The sequence below is a fragment of the Lachancea lanzarotensis genome, scaffold LALA0S14 (assembly GCF_000938715.1).
Source record: "Lachancea lanzarotensis genome assembly LALA0, scaffold LALA0S14, whole genome shotgun sequence".
NCBI lineage: Eukaryota > Fungi > Ascomycota > Saccharomycetes > Saccharomycetales > Saccharomycetaceae > Lachancea > Lachancea lanzarotensis.
The window spans coordinates 167595-188505 of NW_019212892.1; the positions used below are offsets into that span (position 1 = coordinate 167595).

General features: G+C 44.0%; 6 protein-coding genes and 2 pseudogenes across 8 annotated transcripts; 5 read left to right on the top strand and 3 right to left on the bottom strand.

Annotated features, from left to right (window-relative positions):
- Positions 1–803: 803 nt before the first annotated feature.
- LALA0_S14e01684g (LALA0S14e01684g1_1) lies at positions 804–1454 on the bottom strand (the record flags this gene model as incomplete). Its single annotated transcript, XM_022772066.1, has 1 exon — positions 804–1454. The coding sequence occupies one exon, from the start codon at positions 1452–1454 to the stop codon at positions 804–806; it is 651 nt and encodes a 216-aa protein (XP_022631095.1).
- A 1025-nt stretch (positions 1455–2479) lies between these two features.
- Positions 2480–3624, bottom strand: LALA0_S14e01706g (annotated as a pseudogene). Its single transcript is given in 2 exon segments — positions 2480–3535; positions 3535–3624. Coding segments are annotated over 2 exon segments (1146 nt in total).
- Positions 3625–4594: 970 nt separating this feature from the next.
- LALA0_S14e01728g (LALA0S14e01728g1_1) lies at positions 4595–6334 on the bottom strand (the record flags this gene model as incomplete). The annotated part of the gene is made up of 1 exon (XM_022772077.1): positions 4595–6334. The coding sequence occupies one exon, from the start codon at positions 6332–6334 to the stop codon at positions 4595–4597; it is 1740 nt and encodes a 579-aa protein (XP_022631096.1).
- Positions 6335–7430: 1096 nt separating this feature from the next.
- LALA0_S14e01750g lies at positions 7431–9431 on the top strand (annotated as a pseudogene). The gene has a single exon. A coding segment is annotated over exon 1 (2001 nt).
- A 783-nt stretch (positions 9432–10214) lies between these two features.
- LALA0_S14e01772g (LALA0S14e01772g1_1) lies at positions 10215–11507 on the top strand (the record flags this gene model as incomplete). The annotated part of the gene is made up of 1 exon (XM_022772088.1): positions 10215–11507. One exon carries the CDS (start codon positions 10215–10217, stop codon positions 11505–11507), a length of 1293 nt encoding a protein of 430 aa, XP_022631097.1.
- Positions 11508–12605: 1098 nt separating this feature from the next.
- LALA0_S14e01794g (LALA0S14e01794g1_1) lies at positions 12606–13634 on the top strand (the record flags this gene model as incomplete). The annotated part of the gene is made up of 1 exon (XM_022772099.1): positions 12606–13634. One exon carries the CDS (start codon positions 12606–12608, stop codon positions 13632–13634), a length of 1029 nt encoding a protein of 342 aa, XP_022631098.1.
- A 2676-nt stretch (positions 13635–16310) lies between these two features.
- LALA0_S14e01816g (LALA0S14e01816g1_1) lies at positions 16311–17981 on the top strand (the record flags this gene model as incomplete). Its single annotated transcript, XM_022772110.1, has 1 exon — positions 16311–17981. The coding sequence occupies one exon, from the start codon at positions 16311–16313 to the stop codon at positions 17979–17981; it is 1671 nt and encodes a 556-aa protein (XP_022631099.1).
- Positions 17982–19083: 1102 nt separating this feature from the next.
- On the top strand, positions 19084–20772 carry LALA0_S14e01838g (LALA0S14e01838g1_1; the record flags this gene model as incomplete). Its single annotated transcript, XM_022772121.1, has 1 exon — positions 19084–20772. One exon carries the CDS (start codon positions 19084–19086, stop codon positions 20770–20772), a length of 1689 nt encoding a protein of 562 aa, XP_022631100.1.
- Positions 20773–20911: the final 139 nt, after the last annotated feature.

Sequence of the window (20911 nt, forward strand, 5' to 3'; positions counted from 1 at the left end):
ACAAACAGAGAAATGGAAGACATCTAAAACACATCAAAGAGGAATGAATATCAGCGTCTAGCGGCTTTCGAAGGCTTAATAGTACCTTTAGTGACGGATTCGTGGTAAAGTGAGAATTCTTTTTCGTCCCCAATACCCAATACAAAATGTCATTAGCTTTCGGTATCACGTGACATATCCCAACTTGATAAATGTATAGTATGCCAGTTCTGCAGAGCACTTCCATTCCATCTAGCCTAACGTATCTGCTTTGATTTGCTCACTCATTTATCTGCCGTTCAAAAGTGTAGCACATGCGAAAATAACAAGCCGCAAAAGTTGACCTCGACTCTCCGAAACGAAGTTGTCATGGACCATGATGTAAAAAACTCACTGTGAATGTATGGTAAAAATTTCTTCGAACTTCCCGCTTTTCGAGCAATTTTCAATACGTTCGCATCGACCTGGCTTCTCATTGCTAATCTCTGTGTCTATATTTTATCGCATTCATATCTAAGGGATCCGGATTGCCGCCGGCAATTCATAGTCCGAACATCAATGTCATCTGTTTTACCTTTATTTCTTATTAAGTTAATGTGTATTCTAGAAGCACGAAAGTTACTATGTACTGGATTTTTTGAGTGGGCGTCTTGCCTGGCGTTATTTGCGACTCATACCTAGCAGCAGCCTCCAACACAAACTGAGTCTATTGGCATCTAAACAATCACCCTTTCATTCCTTACCCAGATTCTATCCTTTACTATATTACACTATCTATATCATTAGGTCATTAGTTAATCTACCGCGAATTTGCAGCAGCGTTGTCATACCGAGGTCAACTGGTGTGGAGCGGGGTTGCCCAATTGGTCACCTTCTTCGATATCTTCTGGAATCGACACCAGAAGAAGATCGCCTCCACTGGGCTTCTTCATGCTTTCCCCATGCGCAAGCGTATGGGTGGCCGGTCTGCGGAGATAAGCAGCATGTTCCACGCCCTGACGTGCTCTTACTAGATTGTCGTAGTCGTATACTTGGTAGTCTTCGTCATACTCGTAGTCATCGCTGTCGTCACTGCCATCGCTGTAGTCATCGTCTTCGCTGTTGCTGTCGCTGTCGCTGTCGCTGTCGTATTCGTAGATAGTGTGTTCAGGAGCCGCCGGCAGCGTGAATGTCACGTGTGATCCGCCGGTTACGTAATTTGGACTCTTCTCATCATCGTCGTGAACGAGATGGACGGGCTCATCCATTTCATCGAAATTAGGCTCATCTTCTTCCAGTTCTGCATCATCATCTTGAGAATCATGGTTGTGTAAGGATTCCATTACTTTGTCAAGTAGATTCGCATGTCCCACTAGAAGACGAAGGTTGAGATCTTTTTTGCTGGATTGCGCCGCACAATTAAGCAGCTTTGAACGTGCCTTACTGGCAAGCGCGTAGGTCTCCGTGGTTGTTGCGTGTTGAGTAGCACCGAACATTTTGTAAACTGTTATCTCTTGGTAGTTGTTTGGTATTCAAGAGAAGAATCAACGTTCATGAATGAATCGTAGGTGAAAACTTGACTTAACTTATATTCTTGTGTATTTCAATTCTAGTTTGTCAGTCACATTTGTCATTACTACTGTGTTTTCCTATTTCTTGCTCATCACCGAGTCTCCGCTATGGTTCCGAAATCCGGAAAACGGAAATAAACATTCAACACCTCCGGTTCCGCCAACTAAGTTTTTTTCTTTTCTCATTGGTAACGAACGATGCCCACCCTTATGACAAACTCTGAGCTCGTGCGGCCGAAGCAGATATGCAGAGTCATGTGAAGAACAGAAAAGCAGCCACAAGGGATCCGCTGGTTTCTGCAGTGCTTAGTTATCCTGCTGCTGACTACACGTACAGCAGCAAAAAAACCATGCATCACCCGGCGTTCATATTGCTAAGCGGCCGAAGAACGCCGTTCAGTGCTTTCTAATGCTTCTACCGTGCGCGAACCAGTTTTCTGGGTCGTAACGAACGAGTACGACACTTCAAACATATTTTTCGTTTGAAGTGTGAGATGGGCCACCTGGCCTTTTGGGTGTATTGGCGTTGAAAGAAGAAAAGGTTTCGGAAGCGAGGTGCAACAAGATCCGCGTGGCGGCCGGGGGAGGACGGATATCCGCGGAAGAACCAAAAAAATGGTTGGAACGGAAGAGAGCGGAGGTCGCATTTGAAAAGGATGCTGCACGTCAAAGCGAGAGTGCGGGAGCGGAAATCGTGTTAGCCGAGGAGAGTGAGACTGCTTTGCTTTGAAATGAAAGGCCGAGATGGTAGACGTAGTTGACGATAAGAGAAATACAATTTGACAAACACCGAATTTTTGGGTTGTAATTTTGCTTTATAATTCAGAAAAGTCCGATTGAGTGATGACTTTGTATGCTAGAGTATACGGCTATTGATAAAATTAGACGATGCGAAAGACAAATAAGTGACTGTGCTTTCTGGGGAGAAGTGATCGCCGAGTCGATGCTCATCAAGACTTTTCGTCCACTTCATGATTGTGTAGAGATTGCCCGTTACTCAATGCCACCAAAGCTCCCTGTAAGTCTGCAATCAAATCATCAACGTTTTCTAAACCCACAGATACTCTCAAAAGTGTGCGATCAATCTTGGCATCACTTAGACACTTCCACTCAACTAAAGATTCAACTCTGCCCAACGATGTAGCATGCTGAAAAACTCGCAGTTTCTTTAGCAGCGCAACGCATTGATCGGGGGTTCGCAACGTGATGGAAAAAACGGGGCTGTAGCCACCACTGTTTTGCGTCTTTGCATAATCTTCAGTCTGCAAACTAGCATGGCGAATGCTGGTCAATACGTCTTGAACTTCAAACGCGTGCTCTTTCAAATACCGTACTATCTGCGAGCAGTATTGGGATTGTTGTTTGACTCTCACTTCCAATGTCCGCAATGACCTCAAAAGCAAAAAGCTATCGACACTAGAAAGAATAGTGCCCAGCAGAGGGCGCTCTTTTTTCAATTCCTTAAAACGCTGCTCATCCTTAGTACATAAGACACCACACAAAAGATCAGAATGACCGCCCAAGTACTTTGTTCCCGAGTGCATAACGATGTCGACACCCAGCTTCCAAGGATCGCGTAGCGGAGGAGGAGCTAATGTAGAATCTATCAAAACAAGACCGCCTTTCTGATGCACTCTTGCAACGAGCTCTGCAACATCAGCACTTTCTCCAAATGGGTTGCTTGGATCTTCAATATGCACCAAATCGCCTGCCTCGCAAACCTCATCGATCTCAGATAAGTCGGAAATAAGCGTTCCGTTTATCTTGGAAAATAATTTTGCGACATCATGGCAACCAATGTAGCCGTCCGTGATAAATAATCTTTTTGGGCGCAAGTTGGTCAAGATTGCAAAATGTGCCGATAGTCCTGACGAATAAACAACTGCCGATCCATTCAATACCGAGCTCAGCACTGCCTCAACTCGTTCGGAGTTTGGGTGGGCCTCTCTTGAATATGTGTAAGCTTCACTCGGTTCCGTACTGTTTTCATTCAAGAGCTCATGATCGTAGTACTGACGTTAATTGGTGGTGCCACGTCAGAAACTCTGTTCAATACATCGTCTGCATGGATGCAATTCGTCCTGAAGCTTTGCATTTCGATGGCAGATTATTTCGTTAATTAAGCAATCAGTCTTTTGTCTAATGAGTACTCAAACCTTTAGGTTTATATGGTAAGTTGGAACTACGTCGATTGAAATAACACAGATAACGCGTTAAGGTGGTTAATACGACAGAATGTTTGCCGTAGTACTCAAGGTTGTGCTATATTAGGTGACACTCGCGTGAATTCGTTCCTTGTCGCGTAATGCTGGAAGTGGACTCTCAATATCTCACGCTTCAAAAAAGGACCCGCTCAAAGGCGTCACAAATGACTCATCACGATAACGGATGATATGATCTGTCTCAAAAGAGTTTTGAGGAAGAGGTATGTGATTTTTTATCTCCCATAAATGCCCTTAACAATTAAGAATTGTGACGTTGAAAAGGCGACTCAAAAAACTCCAACTTCAAACAATTTCTTGGGTGGGCGTCGCTTGTCCGGAAGGTGAAGAGTAAGTGAATTTTAGACGCACGACTTGGTCATTATAAATGAAACTGTTGGAAGCACTATGCTCGCACTTCAATTAAGACTTCAGCAATACCTAAATTTGTGATTTCCCTGCCCGTCAATGTAAATGACGGTTCCGTTTGCCGCATATGCGCTAAAATCTTAAAATGCTTGAAATGATCGTCCAGATTGACTTGAGGAAAACTCCGTAATGGAGACAACTCCGTCGTTTCATTACGAGTAGCTTTTTAGAAAAGCTTCGCAAGCTGGCATCGTAATCGTTGTCAAATTAAATGTCCTCAGGCGTCATAGGTATCAAAAAAGATCTTGATCAGTGTCATTGTCGACTTTCTCAGCTTTGGTCACGATCTGGCTGTATTCCGATCGGGCTATATTGTGAGAGCAAGCCATTGATGAGCTTTTCCGGTTTCGAAGCAACGAATTTTATGAACAAACAGCTTATTTCATACCTGAGTTTGGCATATGTATTTAAATGTCTGTATTGCCTCAGCTCTACTCAGTGCATACCCAACTTCCGATACTTATCTACCATGGTCCAATAGGTATGTTTCTGGCTATTACGAAAGTAGGGACCTGCCCTTAGCATTACCAGAAAGGTCATGTTTGCCGCCAAACACAAGAATGCAACACTAATGAAGCACTTTTTGTAACCCAGGTTTGTGACCCAGTCTGTTATACCATAACTCACGGCGAAGGACATGCAGTTCCGGATCATGATGACTACCACCATGGCCTCTGTATCAAGTTCCTTATACGTGTCCACCACATACGTTGCAGAAGCTGTTATTGCGAAAATTCCGCAGCCACCGAGGAGACCCATACCAAAAATAAGACCAAACCAGTGAACCTCGTAGGCGGCACCAACACCCCACAGTATCGCAGCAGAGCATCCTAACACGCTGTAAACTATGAGAATCCACAGTCTATCTTCTGGCTTGCTCAATCCTGTCCCTCTCCAAATTGCGATACGTACCTTCAACCAATCCGAGCAGATCCCCGATAGGAAGAACATTATGACGCTGAACACTGACGGAGAAAGGTATGCAATCCCTATAGATGAGGATTTAAAGTCATACGGTTTACCTGACAAAATCAACGCAGCAGTTCCGTTCAGTACGTTGAACCAAACAAGGGAGCTACCATAAAGAAAACCTGCCCATATCACCACGGGAAAACGAGCCATCAGAAACGGTGCGAGAGCATAATGGTGCAGAAGGAATTTCTTGCGTCTTCCGCTAATGAGAGAAAGCTTTTGCCAGTACGTCTTTTTGGTGAACTGAGCGGGAGCATAGGTGGCTGAATTGACGATTTCGATGTTACTGACCTGGTTTGCAAGATGGATGTTTTCCCGATTGTCTTCAGTACCTGACAATTCCTCTGAATCATTAATCTTGGCTTGATCTTTCTCTGGCAAGCCATCGATCGAGGACGGAAGTTTCATAATTTCGTCAATGTTTGTAACCACATTTCCCAATTGTTGTTGTTTCGAGTTGATTGTGAGGACTTCTCCAGTGGCAGAATCGACCTTCAGTTTGCGATCGTAATTAGTCTCTTCCATGAAGAAGAAGAGGATGACGAAACCAACAGCGCATAAAATAGCACACCACCACATTACCCATTCCCAACCTTGCCCCTCTGATATGAAGCCAGCGACAAAAGGCGCCAAAAAGGAAGCTAACAACAAAGTCAATCCATATAACGAAAGACCGAATGATCGTTCGTGCTCGAAAAAGAGGTCACTCATCGAGATCTCTGGAAGCGATTCCACGGATGATCCAACGAGTCCTTGCAAAATCTTCGAGGCTATCCATTCACCATTTGACTTGGTGTAGGGGGGCCAAATACAAATCATAGAAGTCGCAAATATTGAGAAAAGATACACTGGTCGTTTCCCAAACTGCAGTGCCAAGGGCTGAAAAATGAGGCACCCGATTCCCAAAAACAAGAACATGTATCCGGTACCGGCATTCAAGTCACCCAGCGTAATATCCGTCTTTTTTTCAATATTGGGAAGCACTGAGTAGATTGCCGCTGTGGGAATGCAGACGCAAAGGGTGTACACCAAAACACAGGCGACCGCGGTCCACCTCCGGCGTGGCGACCAATTCAATGGATCGTCTGGATCGTCTGATGGTGTCGGGATGAGCACAATTTTTCCGTCATGGTCCTTTCCACTTAAAGCGACAAGATGGGAGTCACCTGGCACAGCGTTAAAGTCTATAGAAGTCGCAGGCATTTTTTGGCTAGTCTTGCTGTTACTGAACTTGATTCATTGTCTAAACCTGCCTCTTTCTGAAGGAGCTAGGGATCACTTTTTATATGTCAAAGCTGAGCATTTTGCCAAGACTAAGGAGTTCACATTCGCTACTCGAACCAACGATTGGGTCGCACGTTAGCAAATTGGATGAGATTAATCCTCGAACTCATATCAAGATCGGTCCATCACCATTGGCAAGCAACCCGTGGTTACCACATAGTGAACGTGTTGCGGACACCATAATACAGTTTCAGAATGCTCCCTGGATGATAATGATCAGATATCAACGTTTCGGGCTCTCTAAGAGGAATTTTAACGATGTGATCGAAGTCCTTAAAGGGAAGATAAGCGATATGGTCATGAGACTCGCGATATCATGATAGCGACTCGTGGGTCTCTGCATAGCTGAGAACAATGTCTCACTAAAAATCTCTAGGCACCTTTAGGGTCGATCAATACGAGTTGTGATATTAAGCGACGTCGGGGTGTCCACTTACCTTCACACCCATGATCTTAAGCAATTGTTGCCTGTACACTAATATTGCATATCCCAAATCTCCGCCGGTGTTCTGCATCTCGTTCTGATGCGAGTTTCAAGCCCGGAGAGCATCTCATAGTCTACAAAGGCAAGTTTACTAAGCTGCCCTGCCAACAGGTCCTTACAAAAGAAGTTTAAATAACTGAAGTCCAAAAAAAGATGATCAGGCATGAAAGGTACCATCGAAAGCGGACTTCCATTTACTACAAGCGCAAGCTCATGTGTTCAATTATAGAGCTATCGCATCAAGAGAAATCAGGTTTTTGCAGCACGTTAACTTCTCTGTCAGAAGCGTTCAACTCTTTTCAGAGCATTTTCGCCAAGGAATTCCGCCTGTCGCTATTCACGGACTCTCTGTCAAAATCAGTTTACAGTTTTCCTATCTGTTATCATGCTATCAGCCCTTTGGCATCAAATTTCAAGTGTCAATGGTCGTTTTGATTCTGGCCAAGTCAAGTGAACCACTACAGTCCAGTACTCTTTCTGAACCATGGGTTAAGTCAAAAACTCAATACGCTTTGTGTGTGTTTATGTGTGATGCCGGTCATCAGATTCAGATCTGGCACCAAGAGCTTACAATATGATAGTATAGTCAGACGTACTGAAAGAAGGTCCAAAAACGGATGTCTTACGTGCCGTCTTAGAAGAAAGAAATGCGACGAAGTCTCGCCTGATTGTGGTAGGTGTTCAAGGAACGGTTTGAAGTGCGAGTGGCCATCGCCATTCGTACATTATGGGGCCCGTGTAAAACCGGTGTTTTCATTTGTTCATGTTTTGGAAAAACAGCTAGTGAAAGAGTTTCCTCGCAAGAAATCGGGCCAAGGATTGCGACAGCGGTGTGCACTCGAAAAAGGGCCTAATAATGCCAAATCGTAGCAGGAAACCGCCATCTCCAATCATACTACGAAGAGTGTCGTGCTAAGTGAATTTCCCAGGCAGAACGGCATTTTTTGGCAAGAGGTACGACCCCAGATAGCCCGTTCTCTCAATTCAAGATTGGGCTCACGTTCAATGCCGGGCAAAAATGATTCGGAGCGAACGGCTAAATGCCATGAGATTATTCAATCGAACTCGAATACTAACGACTTCAACGCAAGGCCTCAACTTCCTGCATCTAAAGAGGGTGTAAGTGTTACTCGAGTTCCTCACAATACTTTCAACACCATAGGTGGATTTCCCATCAGTGTTTCCAATACTACTACAGACAAGTACCTCAAAATAATTGATGCATATGACAAGGGAAAAACTCTCCCCAGTACCAATCCCGAAGACGATGAGGAACTGCTTTTCTACACATGTGTCAACATGTTTATACCGAATCTGGGCACCCAGTCTTCCCACCCGCTTTTGACAACATGTGCCACGTTCATTCCCCAAGTTGAAAATAGTGCGCCTTTGAGAGAAATCTTCTTGTGCTGTGGGGCAACTTACCCAGAATGGTATGACGAAGCGAAGTTTTCGGCACTCTCAGATGGACTTTATGAAAGCTCGAAACTGTTAATCAAAAAACAGCAACAGAAAGCTTCGGACGAGTATTCGGAGCTGTGGGTGCTACCGTCCTTTTTGCTGCTGTGCTTGCGGTGCAAAAAAGCTTCTTCGGGCACCGTGGATGACTGTGTCAAATGCCTCGCAGAGGCGTATCTCGTTATAAAGAATACAATTTGCTCCAAACACAATGAGCATGATCAACCGGCAGCTGGTCTGCAAAACTTGACTTACGAAATCGAAAAGAAGTTCATGTCTAAAGCTGAAGAGGGTGACGATACTGTAAAAACTGATGTTGTGCTGGAGCCTTTTGAAAGAATGTTCATGGAAAGCTTCATTTATAACTATTCAGTTGCAATTTTATTCGCGACCGATATAGTAGCACTTCTGAGTCCATTCTCTATATTCAAGGAGCTGGCTCCTTTTTTGAAACGACCACTTTATTACTGTTCTTTTGAATGGATGAATAACCCTGTGTTAGGTCCTTCTCTTGACGCATTCGAGATTTTAGCGAAAGTGTCGTATATTGCACGGCTGCCCATGCCTCTTCCTCAATCATCCCCGTGGTTGCAGAAGGCGCAGCGCTTACATTCGATGGCTTTTTATTACACCGGACCGGTGCTGTCTCCATCGTTGAGGTCTGAAGACACTCATATCTACAAGATTGCGAAAATTAGCTCCACGATCGGTAGCATAGTAGCGAAGTCGAGCTACTTGCTAGTTTCCAAAATTTTGAAATATAACGATTTTGACATACAGCGGCCATCGATTCAAAGGATCCGCTGTGAAATATTCGAGGCTTTTTCGTCTATTCCGTCTGACAGTAAAACCTGGGGCATTCTGCTTTGGTCCCTCGTCATCACTGGCTGTTTTTCCATTACTTCAGCCGAGAAATTTCAAATACTGACATACCTGCTGAATATCGGCGAAAATCTCCATCATCAAAACGTTAGAAAGATGAGAAGCGTCTTAGAAAAGGCGTGGTCGCTTCCAATAGACCAGCGTCTTGCCTTTTTATTCGATCGCGACGAACTTTCCACAATTTCACCGTAGTGAATTTCGCAAGCAGTTCCCGGTCTTACGAATGACATTTCCTGGCATGTAGGACTCAATATTCGGTGGATTATAATCTTATTGTCGGAATCATTTAGACCGCTTTCTTCCAAATGGAAGAGTGCTCGTAATGCCTGCTTTCACCAAAAGGGGAATCAATCAGCATGACGGCTAGGTCGCTGTTCTTTCGTGGAAATACTTGTGGTATTCGAGCCTGTAAATTACCGCGGTACCTGCAAGAAACTTAACTAAGTCGATAAACAGTGAGCAATCTGGGCATTGTTGAAAGTGTGATTCTACAGCAAACCAAGAATATCATTCAGCTTTCCAAGTGGATCGCTTTTTTAATTCAGCGGTGTGATATTTTTCGGTTCCTTTTATGTAAGAATCTATAACCTATCAGTCCTTACGTTAGCCTTCGCCAAAAAAAACCTCTGGTCGTTTCAGCCCAGCTCCTTCGGCTAATTCATATAAGGCTATGGATTTATAGACACCCTATTGACCGCGATGGCATGTAGAAAAAACTTCAAGTTTCGATGGTTTATTGCAGAAGATTGTCAAGGAACGACCTCTACCGTTGAAACAGAATTAAAACTTTCAAACTTGAGACTTGTTTCAAGAGCTATCGAGAAACAGCTATCCGGGATTGGTTTTATATACCCCAATTGAGGGTACATAATCGCTGACTGAGCATCGTACCTTTCCGCGGTGAATGACCATAAATGTGGTATTAGTTCAGATATTATGGCACAAGTTCAAGAGCCAGGAAGAAAATTGAGAGGGATGTCAGTACCAAGAAGAAAAGCTTGTGTTCCGTGCTTCAAATCTAAGGTGCGATGCGATCAGCAGCGGCCTGTTTGCACTCGATGCTTTCGACGGGGCAATCAAGACCAATGCACCTATCCATGGCCTGTGACTCAAGATCCAAGCAATGAATCGGAAATGAGAACAACAAGCTCTTCAAATGGACGAACGGATGCTTCCATGAGTTGTTTAGAGCCCAGATCCGAAAATTTGACATTAGCAGTCCTCCATCGTACTCAGAGCGAGCAAACAGGTGACGGGCCAATGTGCGACTATCCGCATTATTCGAGGCAGCCCAATGGCCGACGTTCTAGTTCCAGACTATTAGGACCACTGGAAACATCCCCCGACGAAAGCTCCCTCCATTTCGAACATTTAGACCTAGTCTGCACAGTGAACTCCGATGAGATACGAAATCGATGGCTCAATGCATTCGCTCCTCCCTTGGATCATTCGGTGAAAGCCTACCCGTCTGGCGTCATGGTTTTCATTTCTCGGATGCTCAAAGCCTATACACTCATGCCGGCTCGACAGAAGTTGATGCCCCCATTCGTACATCGACTTCAGCAGCGGCCATCAGAGGTTCCTGATTCTTTGGCCAACTGTTTTAGTCTTCTGAAACTTTGTGAAGGAAGGCTTCCGGCCAGTGAGCCTATCATCAAGAGTTTTCTGACCCAAGAAATGGACCGCTTATACGAACAATACGAATCATACGATGAACTTAATTTAGTGGCGGCTTTTCAGGCCTACCTCATCTACTCGATGACCATCTTCTTTGAATTCCGCGAGGATGAAAATGCCAGCTTGCACGATGCTATAGTTACGTTACAAAAGATAGCCAGCGAGGTGTGCCAACGAGGTCTCGTGTGCGCAGCTGAATTGAAGGGAACTAGGCCGAATTGGGAGTCGTGGATTTTGGCGGAAGCGAAAAGAAGAACATTATTCACAATGTACTTGTTCGATAGCGTTTTGTGTGCACATGATAACCTGCCCACATTTCTGGCGAAAGAACTGCAAGGGGTCTTGGCACCCTCTTACGGAAGCCTATGGGCCGCAGAAAGCAGAATGTCTTGGAATGAATACTATAACAGGTTTTTGTCAGAGTGGGGTTCTGAAGGGCCATTGTTGATCGAGGAATTGTGGCCCATTCCATCAGAGGCATCTGACATGCAGGTGGAAGCGAGGCAAAGACGCGTAGATAAATGGCTCGCCACTATCGACAACTATGGCACTATGCTTTTTGCAGTCACATCATGTACCCATGGTTGTTAATAACTTCCTGCACTGCAATGTTCAAAGCCCAGTTTTAAGATATCACTACAATTAAATTGTTTCATTGCATTTTTGCATCTATGGTGGTACATTCTGGTCCGCTTTGGTGTGCGTGCGAAGAACGACCCTGAAGTTACCTCATGGCAATAGCTGTGTTAAGCAGCTTGTATGTGATCTCATAGTGGTCTTCACTTTGAAGGTGGCAGACTATAAGTTTTACCCTAGGTATTACCATTCTAAGAGGACACTTGCCTTGGATGCAACTATCCATATTTTCAAGGTGAAGGCCACAATTCTGCTTTTTGGCAATTTACTGTGTGGTATTCTTTTACTTATGTCGTTCAGATTACCTGAAACCCCAAGGCATTAAAGTTGAAAACGGTTCTGCTTTAAGATACAAGAAACTTTCGGGGTTCAAAATCCATGGGCTTGAATCTGACCCGCCAATAGATAAAAACATGTCCATTGAGCATTTTCAAGATCACTTGTGATCTACGAGCGCTCTTTGTAATTGTTTCTTTGGAAATCCACAAGTCAGTGTGGCAGGTGATTATCACATATCGTTCAATCCTCTGTAAAGTCATGTACGGACCTGACGAAAGGAAAACGGGCCTTCTCTTCATCGTAAAGTGTATACGTTCACTCTGAGAAACTCTGCTAACTTACAAAATCCTGTTTTCCGATTATAGAGAATTACAAGCTAGTTTTGCGGCTTTGCCAGTAGCGATCCTTTACAATAGAACTCGCGCAGTGGATTTGGTCCGCTTCTCTAGAAATATGCATTTCATTGGTATAGGTCAAGCGGCATTGTGAATTGGTTCAGCTCACTTGAGTCATTCAAAGCTTACATTACATGACCTGATTCCGAGGAATTATATTCTTGGCAATTCTTGGCAAATCTCGCTCGCCACTTTCTCCACGGAAGGGAGTATCCCGCGATCGCAAAGACAAAACGTTTTTTCTTGGCAGATGTTACTTTACTTTTGCAGTTAGCTCCGAGGTCGGAGTTTTTAAACTTGTATTTAAGGTCCCTATGGAATATCGATGAGACAGACCAAGTTTAGGAAGCATCATTGCACAACAGCACAGTGAACCAAAATGAAATTGCCAACATCTGTCAGATTAGGAAACTCTGGTTTAAAAATCTCCCGTCTCATCGTGGGATGTATGTCATATGGTTTGAAGGAATGGCAAGATTGGGTTATCGAAGATAAGGAAGAGGTCTTCAAGTTACTCAAGCACTGCTACGATAATGGGTTAAGGACTTACGACACAGCCGATGTCTACAGTTATGGCGAAAGCGAGCGGCTGCTGGGCGAGTTTTTAAAGCACTATAACATTGACCGGGAGACCGTCGTGATTTTGACAAAGATATTTTCCCCGGTAAAGAGAGGTTTCAAGCCATTTGGTGAGACCCAGAAACCTTCGCCAATGGAAGTCCTGGAGCTTGAAAACCAGAGAGGCTTGTCAAGAAAACATATTTTGCACGGCGTACAGCAATCTGTGGAGCGTTTGGGAACTTATATCGACGTCCTTCAGGTACACAGATTAGATCGTGAGACGCCCATGGAAGAAATAATGAGGGCTTTAAACGATGTAGTTGAATCCGGGCAAGTGAGGTATCTGGGCGCTTCAACTATGCGAGCAACAGAATTTGTAGAATTGCAATTCATTGCAGAAAAGCACGGGTGGTTCAAGTTTATCAGCTCTCAATCATGCTACAACTTATTGTATAGAGAGGACGAGAAGGAACTCATTCCTTTTGCGCAAAGGCATCAAATTGGGCTGATACCATGGTCCCCTCTCGCGAGAGGCTCTTTGACTAAACCCGTTGGGGGCAAGAGCAATAGGAGCGTCTCTGATGCCGGGATGATGGTGGTAGGAGAGGTCAAAGATGACAGTGAAATACAAATAATCTCTCGAGTCCAAGAAGTTGCTGGGAATCGTAGTGTGAGCATGGCGATGGTTTCGACAGCTTGGGTGTTGAAAAAAGGCTTGAATCCAATTTTGGGCCTAAGTTCGATTGAGAGAATTGATGAGGCCATAAAAGCTCTAGAGCTTGAGCTCACCGATGATGAAGTGAAGTATTTGGAAGAGCCGTATCAGACAAAGAAGCTTATATTCTGATCTAACAGATACGGAGTGGTATCGCGATTTACTTGCTTTTATGACCGTTCTATATAGATATATGATTTGAGTAAGATAATTTTTTAGGATGCCTTGGCCATAACAAAGTCTTGCATTCGTGGAGTCAAGCGGGCAACTCGTATTACCCGATAGTGAATTAAGGTCTTTTAGTCTGATTGAAAACCATAGTTAGCATCAGTCAGGACTTAAACAGCTTAGTGGAGGAGTATTTGTGACTCAAATTTGACGTTCACAAAGGGTATCAAGGGGATGATCGAATTTTATGATAAGTTGTCTTAATGCTGTCTCTAGTCCACCAAACATATAATGATATCCACCATAAGAAGTGACACACATGTTTTGTTTAAGACAGTAGAATTACATGGACGAGATCATTTCTTCAGTTGAACTGACACCCCTGGAACTATGAAAAGGCTAACAGTAGTTGTGACTAGAAGGGACCGACGAAGCACCTTATTGTCAGTTCTCTTCTTACGCCTGGCGCGATCGTAATAAGCACGTGATGAGAAGACAGCGATAGAATAAGCGAATAGCCGAAATACTCGAGCTGTTGGCACCTCTCATAAGAACGGTTCGATAACCACACACACGACAGGAAGAGACAAAATGTTGTCCACCCCCTAGTAAGTGCAGCAAAATACTGATAGTGATCGGTGCCTCACGATATCCAATCACTTTTGATGGTGAAAGATGGAAATCTTAGCATCAAATAAAAAACACAATATTTTCCACTTACAAAAACATTTCCTACATTTGAGGCAGCACGAAAAGATGCAGTCATCAGCAAAAAGGCTAACAATACTAACCTGTTTGTACTGGTGTTGAGACTCTGTCTCTGGAGTGTCGTTGCAGGATAAACAGCCCATATCTTGGGTGATTATGTCCATTATTGTAAGATGTAAACCATTCTCTTATCGAGTTAAAGTTATCTCTCCGTGATTGATCTATCATGAATGCGATGAGCTTGAAGGGTGGGTAAAACTTCCCTTCTTATACAAATTTGGAAATGTTCCGTCACTGAAGGTAACAAAATTTTCAATCTTTCCGGGAACAATAACGTCAATGAGTTACTGGACAGATAATATTATCAATGCAAATGGTGCCACTCGGTAGAATCAACGTCATGCCACTCAGATCAGGAGCTGGTTTAGATTGTTTGACTATTTTGCCAATTCCGTCGCTGTCATCCTGTCACGTGCAAGTGATCACTTTGTCATATATCTGACGCTATGCATATAGAGAACTTCGACAATGGAATGTGTCAACATGGTAGTGACACAATTATCGTAGCGAAACGTTACGGGGACTAACTATGGATCCCAAAACAAGCACGAATACTATTTGGCCGTCCTGGTGCTAGGAGCAAATAATTGATTTGCCGTTTCTTCAGAATTTGACATAATTGACTTTATGGGTTTTGGGTAACGCTCCAAGATAACCGAGCACAAGTGCCCATAGCCTTAAGTGCCAGTATAATAGTAAGGTCGAGTTGTCAGCTTCATAGAATCTGTCGCTCTGGGGTTTCACCAAACACGTGATGAAAACTGTGGGTAGGCGATGCATTCTCTTTTGTCGAATTTTACACACTGCCATGCCCGTACACTGATTTTCCACGAGCCTGTGTTGCTGAAAGGCGACGCCAGAGGTCACCAAACTGTTTGATGGGTGCGTATTCCGCCGATCACGTCTCATGCGAAGCTCCCTTTTTCCCATGACGTCGAGAAAACGTTAATATAAGCTCTCTTTTGTGAGATAAGCAGCGTACAGGTGACCTCGACCGAGGCAAACTTCTTACGCGACTGTTCGAAGACGCTCTACCTACATCAGAAAATTGTCGTCACCTGCCATTAGGCCCCGATTTATTTTCTCATTGGACAGGCCCGTCGTTTTTTCCCTATCACCTTCGTGCTTAAATTTACAATGTTTAGCTGGATTCCGACAAGAACTACAGTGAAAAAAACGCTGTCGAGACTGCTTTGAGCGCGCCAATAATCTAAGGGTTTCTAAAACCAAACCCGAGATCTTGCCTGATCTGCAGATTAACGTTATTTTTCGAAAAAACGGGTTTCCAGCTCTAGTGCAGATCCTGAAATTGTTTTTAATTCCAACGGTGTACATCATCAAAAACGTTTGCCAGCCCCTAAACGGCGTTCAACGGTTAGTATTTAGGATCGGCAGCTTCTGGAAATTCAATCACTGGGCACACCTCAGCCCCGTTGAAGCCTTACTGATTACTTCAGGACCCTTTGGAACTCGAACGTAGGCATCCCGCACTTAACAATCAACCTACCGCCCACAATGTATGGGTTATCTCTCTCTCTATAAGGGCAGGAGCCTTACCAAATCCGTGAGAGCCCGTGAGAGCACATATCACGTGACAGAGAATCGAGAGTTACAATTAATTTACCTTAATCTTATTAGCCTTAACAGCCCTACATCATTAATTAGTTCACCTTTTTCATGATTATGATGTGGCTTCAGTTAAAGCCTGGATTTTATAAGACACGGGCTGTGGGTTAGCCCTCACTTCTCTTATGATAGCTTTGTATCTAATCCAATATATATAGAAATGGACTTTGGCCCGGAGAAACGATCATTGTAGTCTTGTGGGTCGGCTGTCAAACTAAATTTTTGTCGTTGCAGGAGAGGCAGACGATGTCATTTACGCAAGAGTCTGAGGGACCTTTGGCGACAACGTATTCGTCGATCGCTCCGCAGCTGAACACCGACGAAGAGGCACAAATATATGTGGGTAAAAGCTGGCCTGAAAAACACCGGATTTTTTTGATCGAAACAGCACTTTTCACCAATGTCTTCCTATCGGGCTTCGATAGCACTATCACAGCGTCCATCTACCAGCTTATCGGGGACGAATTCGAAGATGTCAAAATTGCCAGCTGGATTACCACTGCTTACTTGGTGACGTGCACTTCCTTCCAGCCCTTGTACGGATCCTTTTCGGACACTCTGGGCAGACGCAAATGCATGTTTTTCGCCAATAGCATTTTTGCATTGGGTTGTTTGGGTTGCGGGTTGTCGACCGACATCTTCACTCTGATTTTGATGCGTGCAGTAACAGGTATAGGCGGCGGAGGGCTGATCACGCTTTCGACTATCGTCAATTCAGACATCATCAGCCCTGAAAAGCGCGGAATTTATCAGTCGTTCCAAAATATTCTCGTCGGCACCGGTGCGGTTATCGGGGCATCCAGCGGTGGAAGTATCGCAGCGATCTTTGGCTGGAAATGGTGTTTTCTCGTTCAGGTTCCCATCTCAATAGCCGGAACTGTATTCGCCTATTTATTCGTCCAGGACCAACCAAACCATACCCATGTGGCAGGAATCGAGAGGTGGAAAAAAATAGATTTCAGCGGCGCCTTTCTCTTAATTATCGGACTAACAGCCCAGTTGATCTTTTTAACAGATGCCAGTTCCTCGGCTGGCAAGGGTCTGGAAGTCTTAGACTGGAAATCGCTTGCGTTCTTGTTCCTGAGTATCGCCTCCCTAGTACTATTTGCTTACGTCGAAAAAACTACGTCCGCCCACCCAATTATTCCGCACCATCTTTTAGGCGGGTCAACGAACAGCATTTTGATCATTGGCTTCTTCGTCGGTTTTGTAGCTTATGCCTATCTTTTCACCCTCCCACTATATTTTCAAGTGGTAGCTGGAGATACTGCCGCTCAAGCTGGTCTTCGCCTAGCCATCCCCGCCTTTTGTACTCCGATTGGGGGTCTCATAATGGGAATTTCGATGAAACAGACAAGGCGTCTGCCTGCTTTACTAATTGGAGGAATTGCGCTCATGTTTTTTGGTAATGTGTGCTTTCTTTTCATCAACAAATCAACTCCGGGCTGGTTAAAGTTTCTGCTGCTGATTCCCGCCAACATTGGACAAGGTATAACGTTTCCTTCAACCCTATTCTCCTTCCTCTTCGCGTTTTCGGTTAGAAAACAGGCCACGGCCACCGCAGCTCTGTACCTCTTTAGAAGTATTGGCTGTGTTTGGGGTGTTGCAGGTAGTTCGAGTCTTGTACAGACCCTTGTGAGCAGAGGTTTAAAAAAAGGTTTGAAGGACTTGGCTTCAGAAGAAGAAATCAGTCGCTTGCTTATCAAATTGAGCCAAAATACGTCTATTATTCGCAAGCTGAGGCCAGAAATCAGGGACGTTGTGATAGCGAGTTATAAAACAGGTATTCGCGGCGTATTCTTGTTGTCCATTGCACTCAGTTTGATTGCTCTTGTTCTGTCGGTTCGGGCTAAACAAAATATTACGGAACAGAAGGCCGAAAATATAGCTGCCATTGAGCGTCGCATAAGTTTCTGAACATTGTTTTTCCTGTCCTGAGACAGTTAATCGTGGCAGATAGAAGCATGCATGGGAGATTATCGTCGCACAGTCTCCACATCTCTTAATCTATAATCTTCATATATGTATATATCCTTTCATATATTCATTGTTACTTAGAGAAAAGTTTTGATTGATTCATGTTGAGCCGAATCGATCCGCTGTTTCGCAATCAAGTGATGGCTTAGGAGGCCCTTTTCCGAATATCGACTGTTTCGTCTGCAAATGAAGAATTTGTTTCTGTTTCGACATAGTTATAACAGTGTAAGTAGCCCCGTTGGTCCTTCCCCTTGAACGTTTCTTCAAGCGATTACTAAGTTAGAAGCTACCCCGGTTTAGCAGTATCACGGTGAATTCAATTATTTATTTCCTGAATAACACACTAGCAGGTTTCAAATCCTTGGGTAGAGAATTGTTAACTACAGATTTTAGATCAGCTGCTACGCCGCTGGAAAATACTCTATCCAAAACTACACGCCATAAAAGAGAAGGTATCAGCTCTACGTTGTCAGTAAAATACATAGGACGCCACATATCATCTTTCAATGTAAGTTGAAAAAGTGATTACACTATAACTGGCTATAGCAGTGAGGAAAGAAAGGACGATCCAGCTGGCACTGGGGCTTCATGTTTAGGTTCAAGGTGTAGAATCGGAAATATATTATATTGTTTCTGAAGGCACATGAAATTGGGCTTACATGAAATGAAGATTTCAGCCACTTTCTGCAGATCATTCGGCCAGATTCACTTTGGTCTAACTTGAACTGAAATTTCGTGTATTTTGCCCTTCACCGATCCAACGTACCACTGATGGTTCTCGTTGCTGGCGCTTGTCGATTTAACCGGCACGTAGGTTTGTTCCTAACATGTGATCTTCCTTCGTGAGCTCGAGAACTGAATAATGACCAACTGTTGTGAGCCTCGAAGACATTATGACTTGAAGGAAAGAAATCATATCTAATGATATCGAGAGTTATCGAACGATCACCGAGGATGATGATCACTAAAATAGCATAAAAAGGATGAAGTGCTCCCAAGCTTAGAGCCAGATTTGAACGCTAGGATGAACCCAGCGACTAAGATGTCACCAAAGAAGCCAAACTTTTTAGTGATAGTAGCAGATGACTTGGGATTCACGGATATCGGTTGTTTTGGCAGTGAGATCCATACCCCAAACCTCGATAAGTTGGGTCGTGATGGTCTGAGATTCTCAGGCTTTCATACCGCGTCCGCGTGTTCGCCCACCAGATCAATGTTACTTTCAGGAACTGACAATCACCTAGCTGGTCTAGGGCAAATGGCAGAATATGCAAGAGGATTCCCTGAAAAGTTTGCCGGAAAACCTGGCTACGAGGGATATCTGAATTTCAGAATAGCAGCGTTGCCCGAGATCCTCGGCCCTGATTACTACACGTTAATTTCAGGCAAATGGCACTTGGGACTTGACGAACCGCATTGGCCAGATAAAAGAGGATTCGAAAAAAGCTTCACCTTATTGCCAGGAGCGGGAAATCATTATAAATTCGACGTAAATGAAAAGAGTTTCATGCCTTTTATCTATCAAGAAAACGGTCGTCGTTTGGATGTTGAAGAAGAATTGCCAGAAGAATTCTATAGTACGGAATATTTCACCGACAAGTTTCTTGAATATTTGGAGGACGATGAACAGCGAGATGAAAGACCCTTTCTGGGATTTCTAACCTATACCGCTCCTCACTGGCCTTTACAAGCACCTCGCGAGACCATAGAAAAATATAAAGGCCGGTACTTCGAAGGGCCCCTAGCATTAAGGCGCGACAGACTGAGAAATGCAGAAGAGCAAGGAATCCTCGAAGAAGGGATCGTACCGCATCTAGTCGAAACGAAAAATGATAAAGTTTGGGATGAGCTAGATCGAAAAGACCAAGAATACTCTTCTCGTATCATGGAAACGTACGCTGCCATGGTGGACGAACTGGACAGAAATATTGGCCGTGTTCTGACCAGATTAGAGGACACTGGTGAAATTGATAATACAGTGATCATATTTATGTCCGATAATGGAGCGGAAGGTATGCTGCTAGAGGCTCTGCCTTTTGGAGGTAAACTTTTCGGAGACAACATCACCAAAAAATACGATAACAGCTTTGCTAATGTTGGAAATGGAAACAGTTTTGTGTTTTATGGAGACCTGTGGGCCCAGGCTGCCACAGCACCGAGATATATGTATAAGATGTGGGCCACCGAGGGCGGAATAAATTGCCCTTTGATCCTCCACTTCCCCCCATTGACACAAGAACAGCAGGCAGGGAATGTGATAAATGAATTTACTACTGTGATGGATATACTACCAACATTACTAGAACTAGCTGAAATTCCTCACCCAGGTCCTCAATTTCAGGGTCGAAAAGTACATACTCTCAGAGGCAAGTCATGGCTGCCATATTTGCAAGGCTCATCGCACCGTATTCATGATAAGAATACATTGACTGGATGGGAGCTTTTCGGGCAAAGAGCAATAAGAAAAGATTCTTGGAAAGCAGTTTACATCCCTGAGCCACTGGGAACCGGGGAATGGCAGCTTTTTGATTTGTCCAAAGATCTAGGTGAGACCACTGACATCAGTTCTGAACATCCGGACAAGCTTAATGACCTTGTTGAGTATTGGTCAATTTATGTCGCAGAAACAGGATTAGTGGAGGTCAACGAATATCCCAAGGGTACGGATTACAATAAAACCATTATTGATGATGGTCTGTCAGAGAGATTGAAAGAGACTGCAAAAGTATAGTCAAACAGTTACTGAGGACGCCAAACTTATGATTTGATTGTTCATTCTTGTTTAAATGTTAGACCAGATCAAGTCAACACGTACCTCTCGCATGCAATCGTCCCATGTACCTCAAAAGCCATGTTTCTGATTCATAACG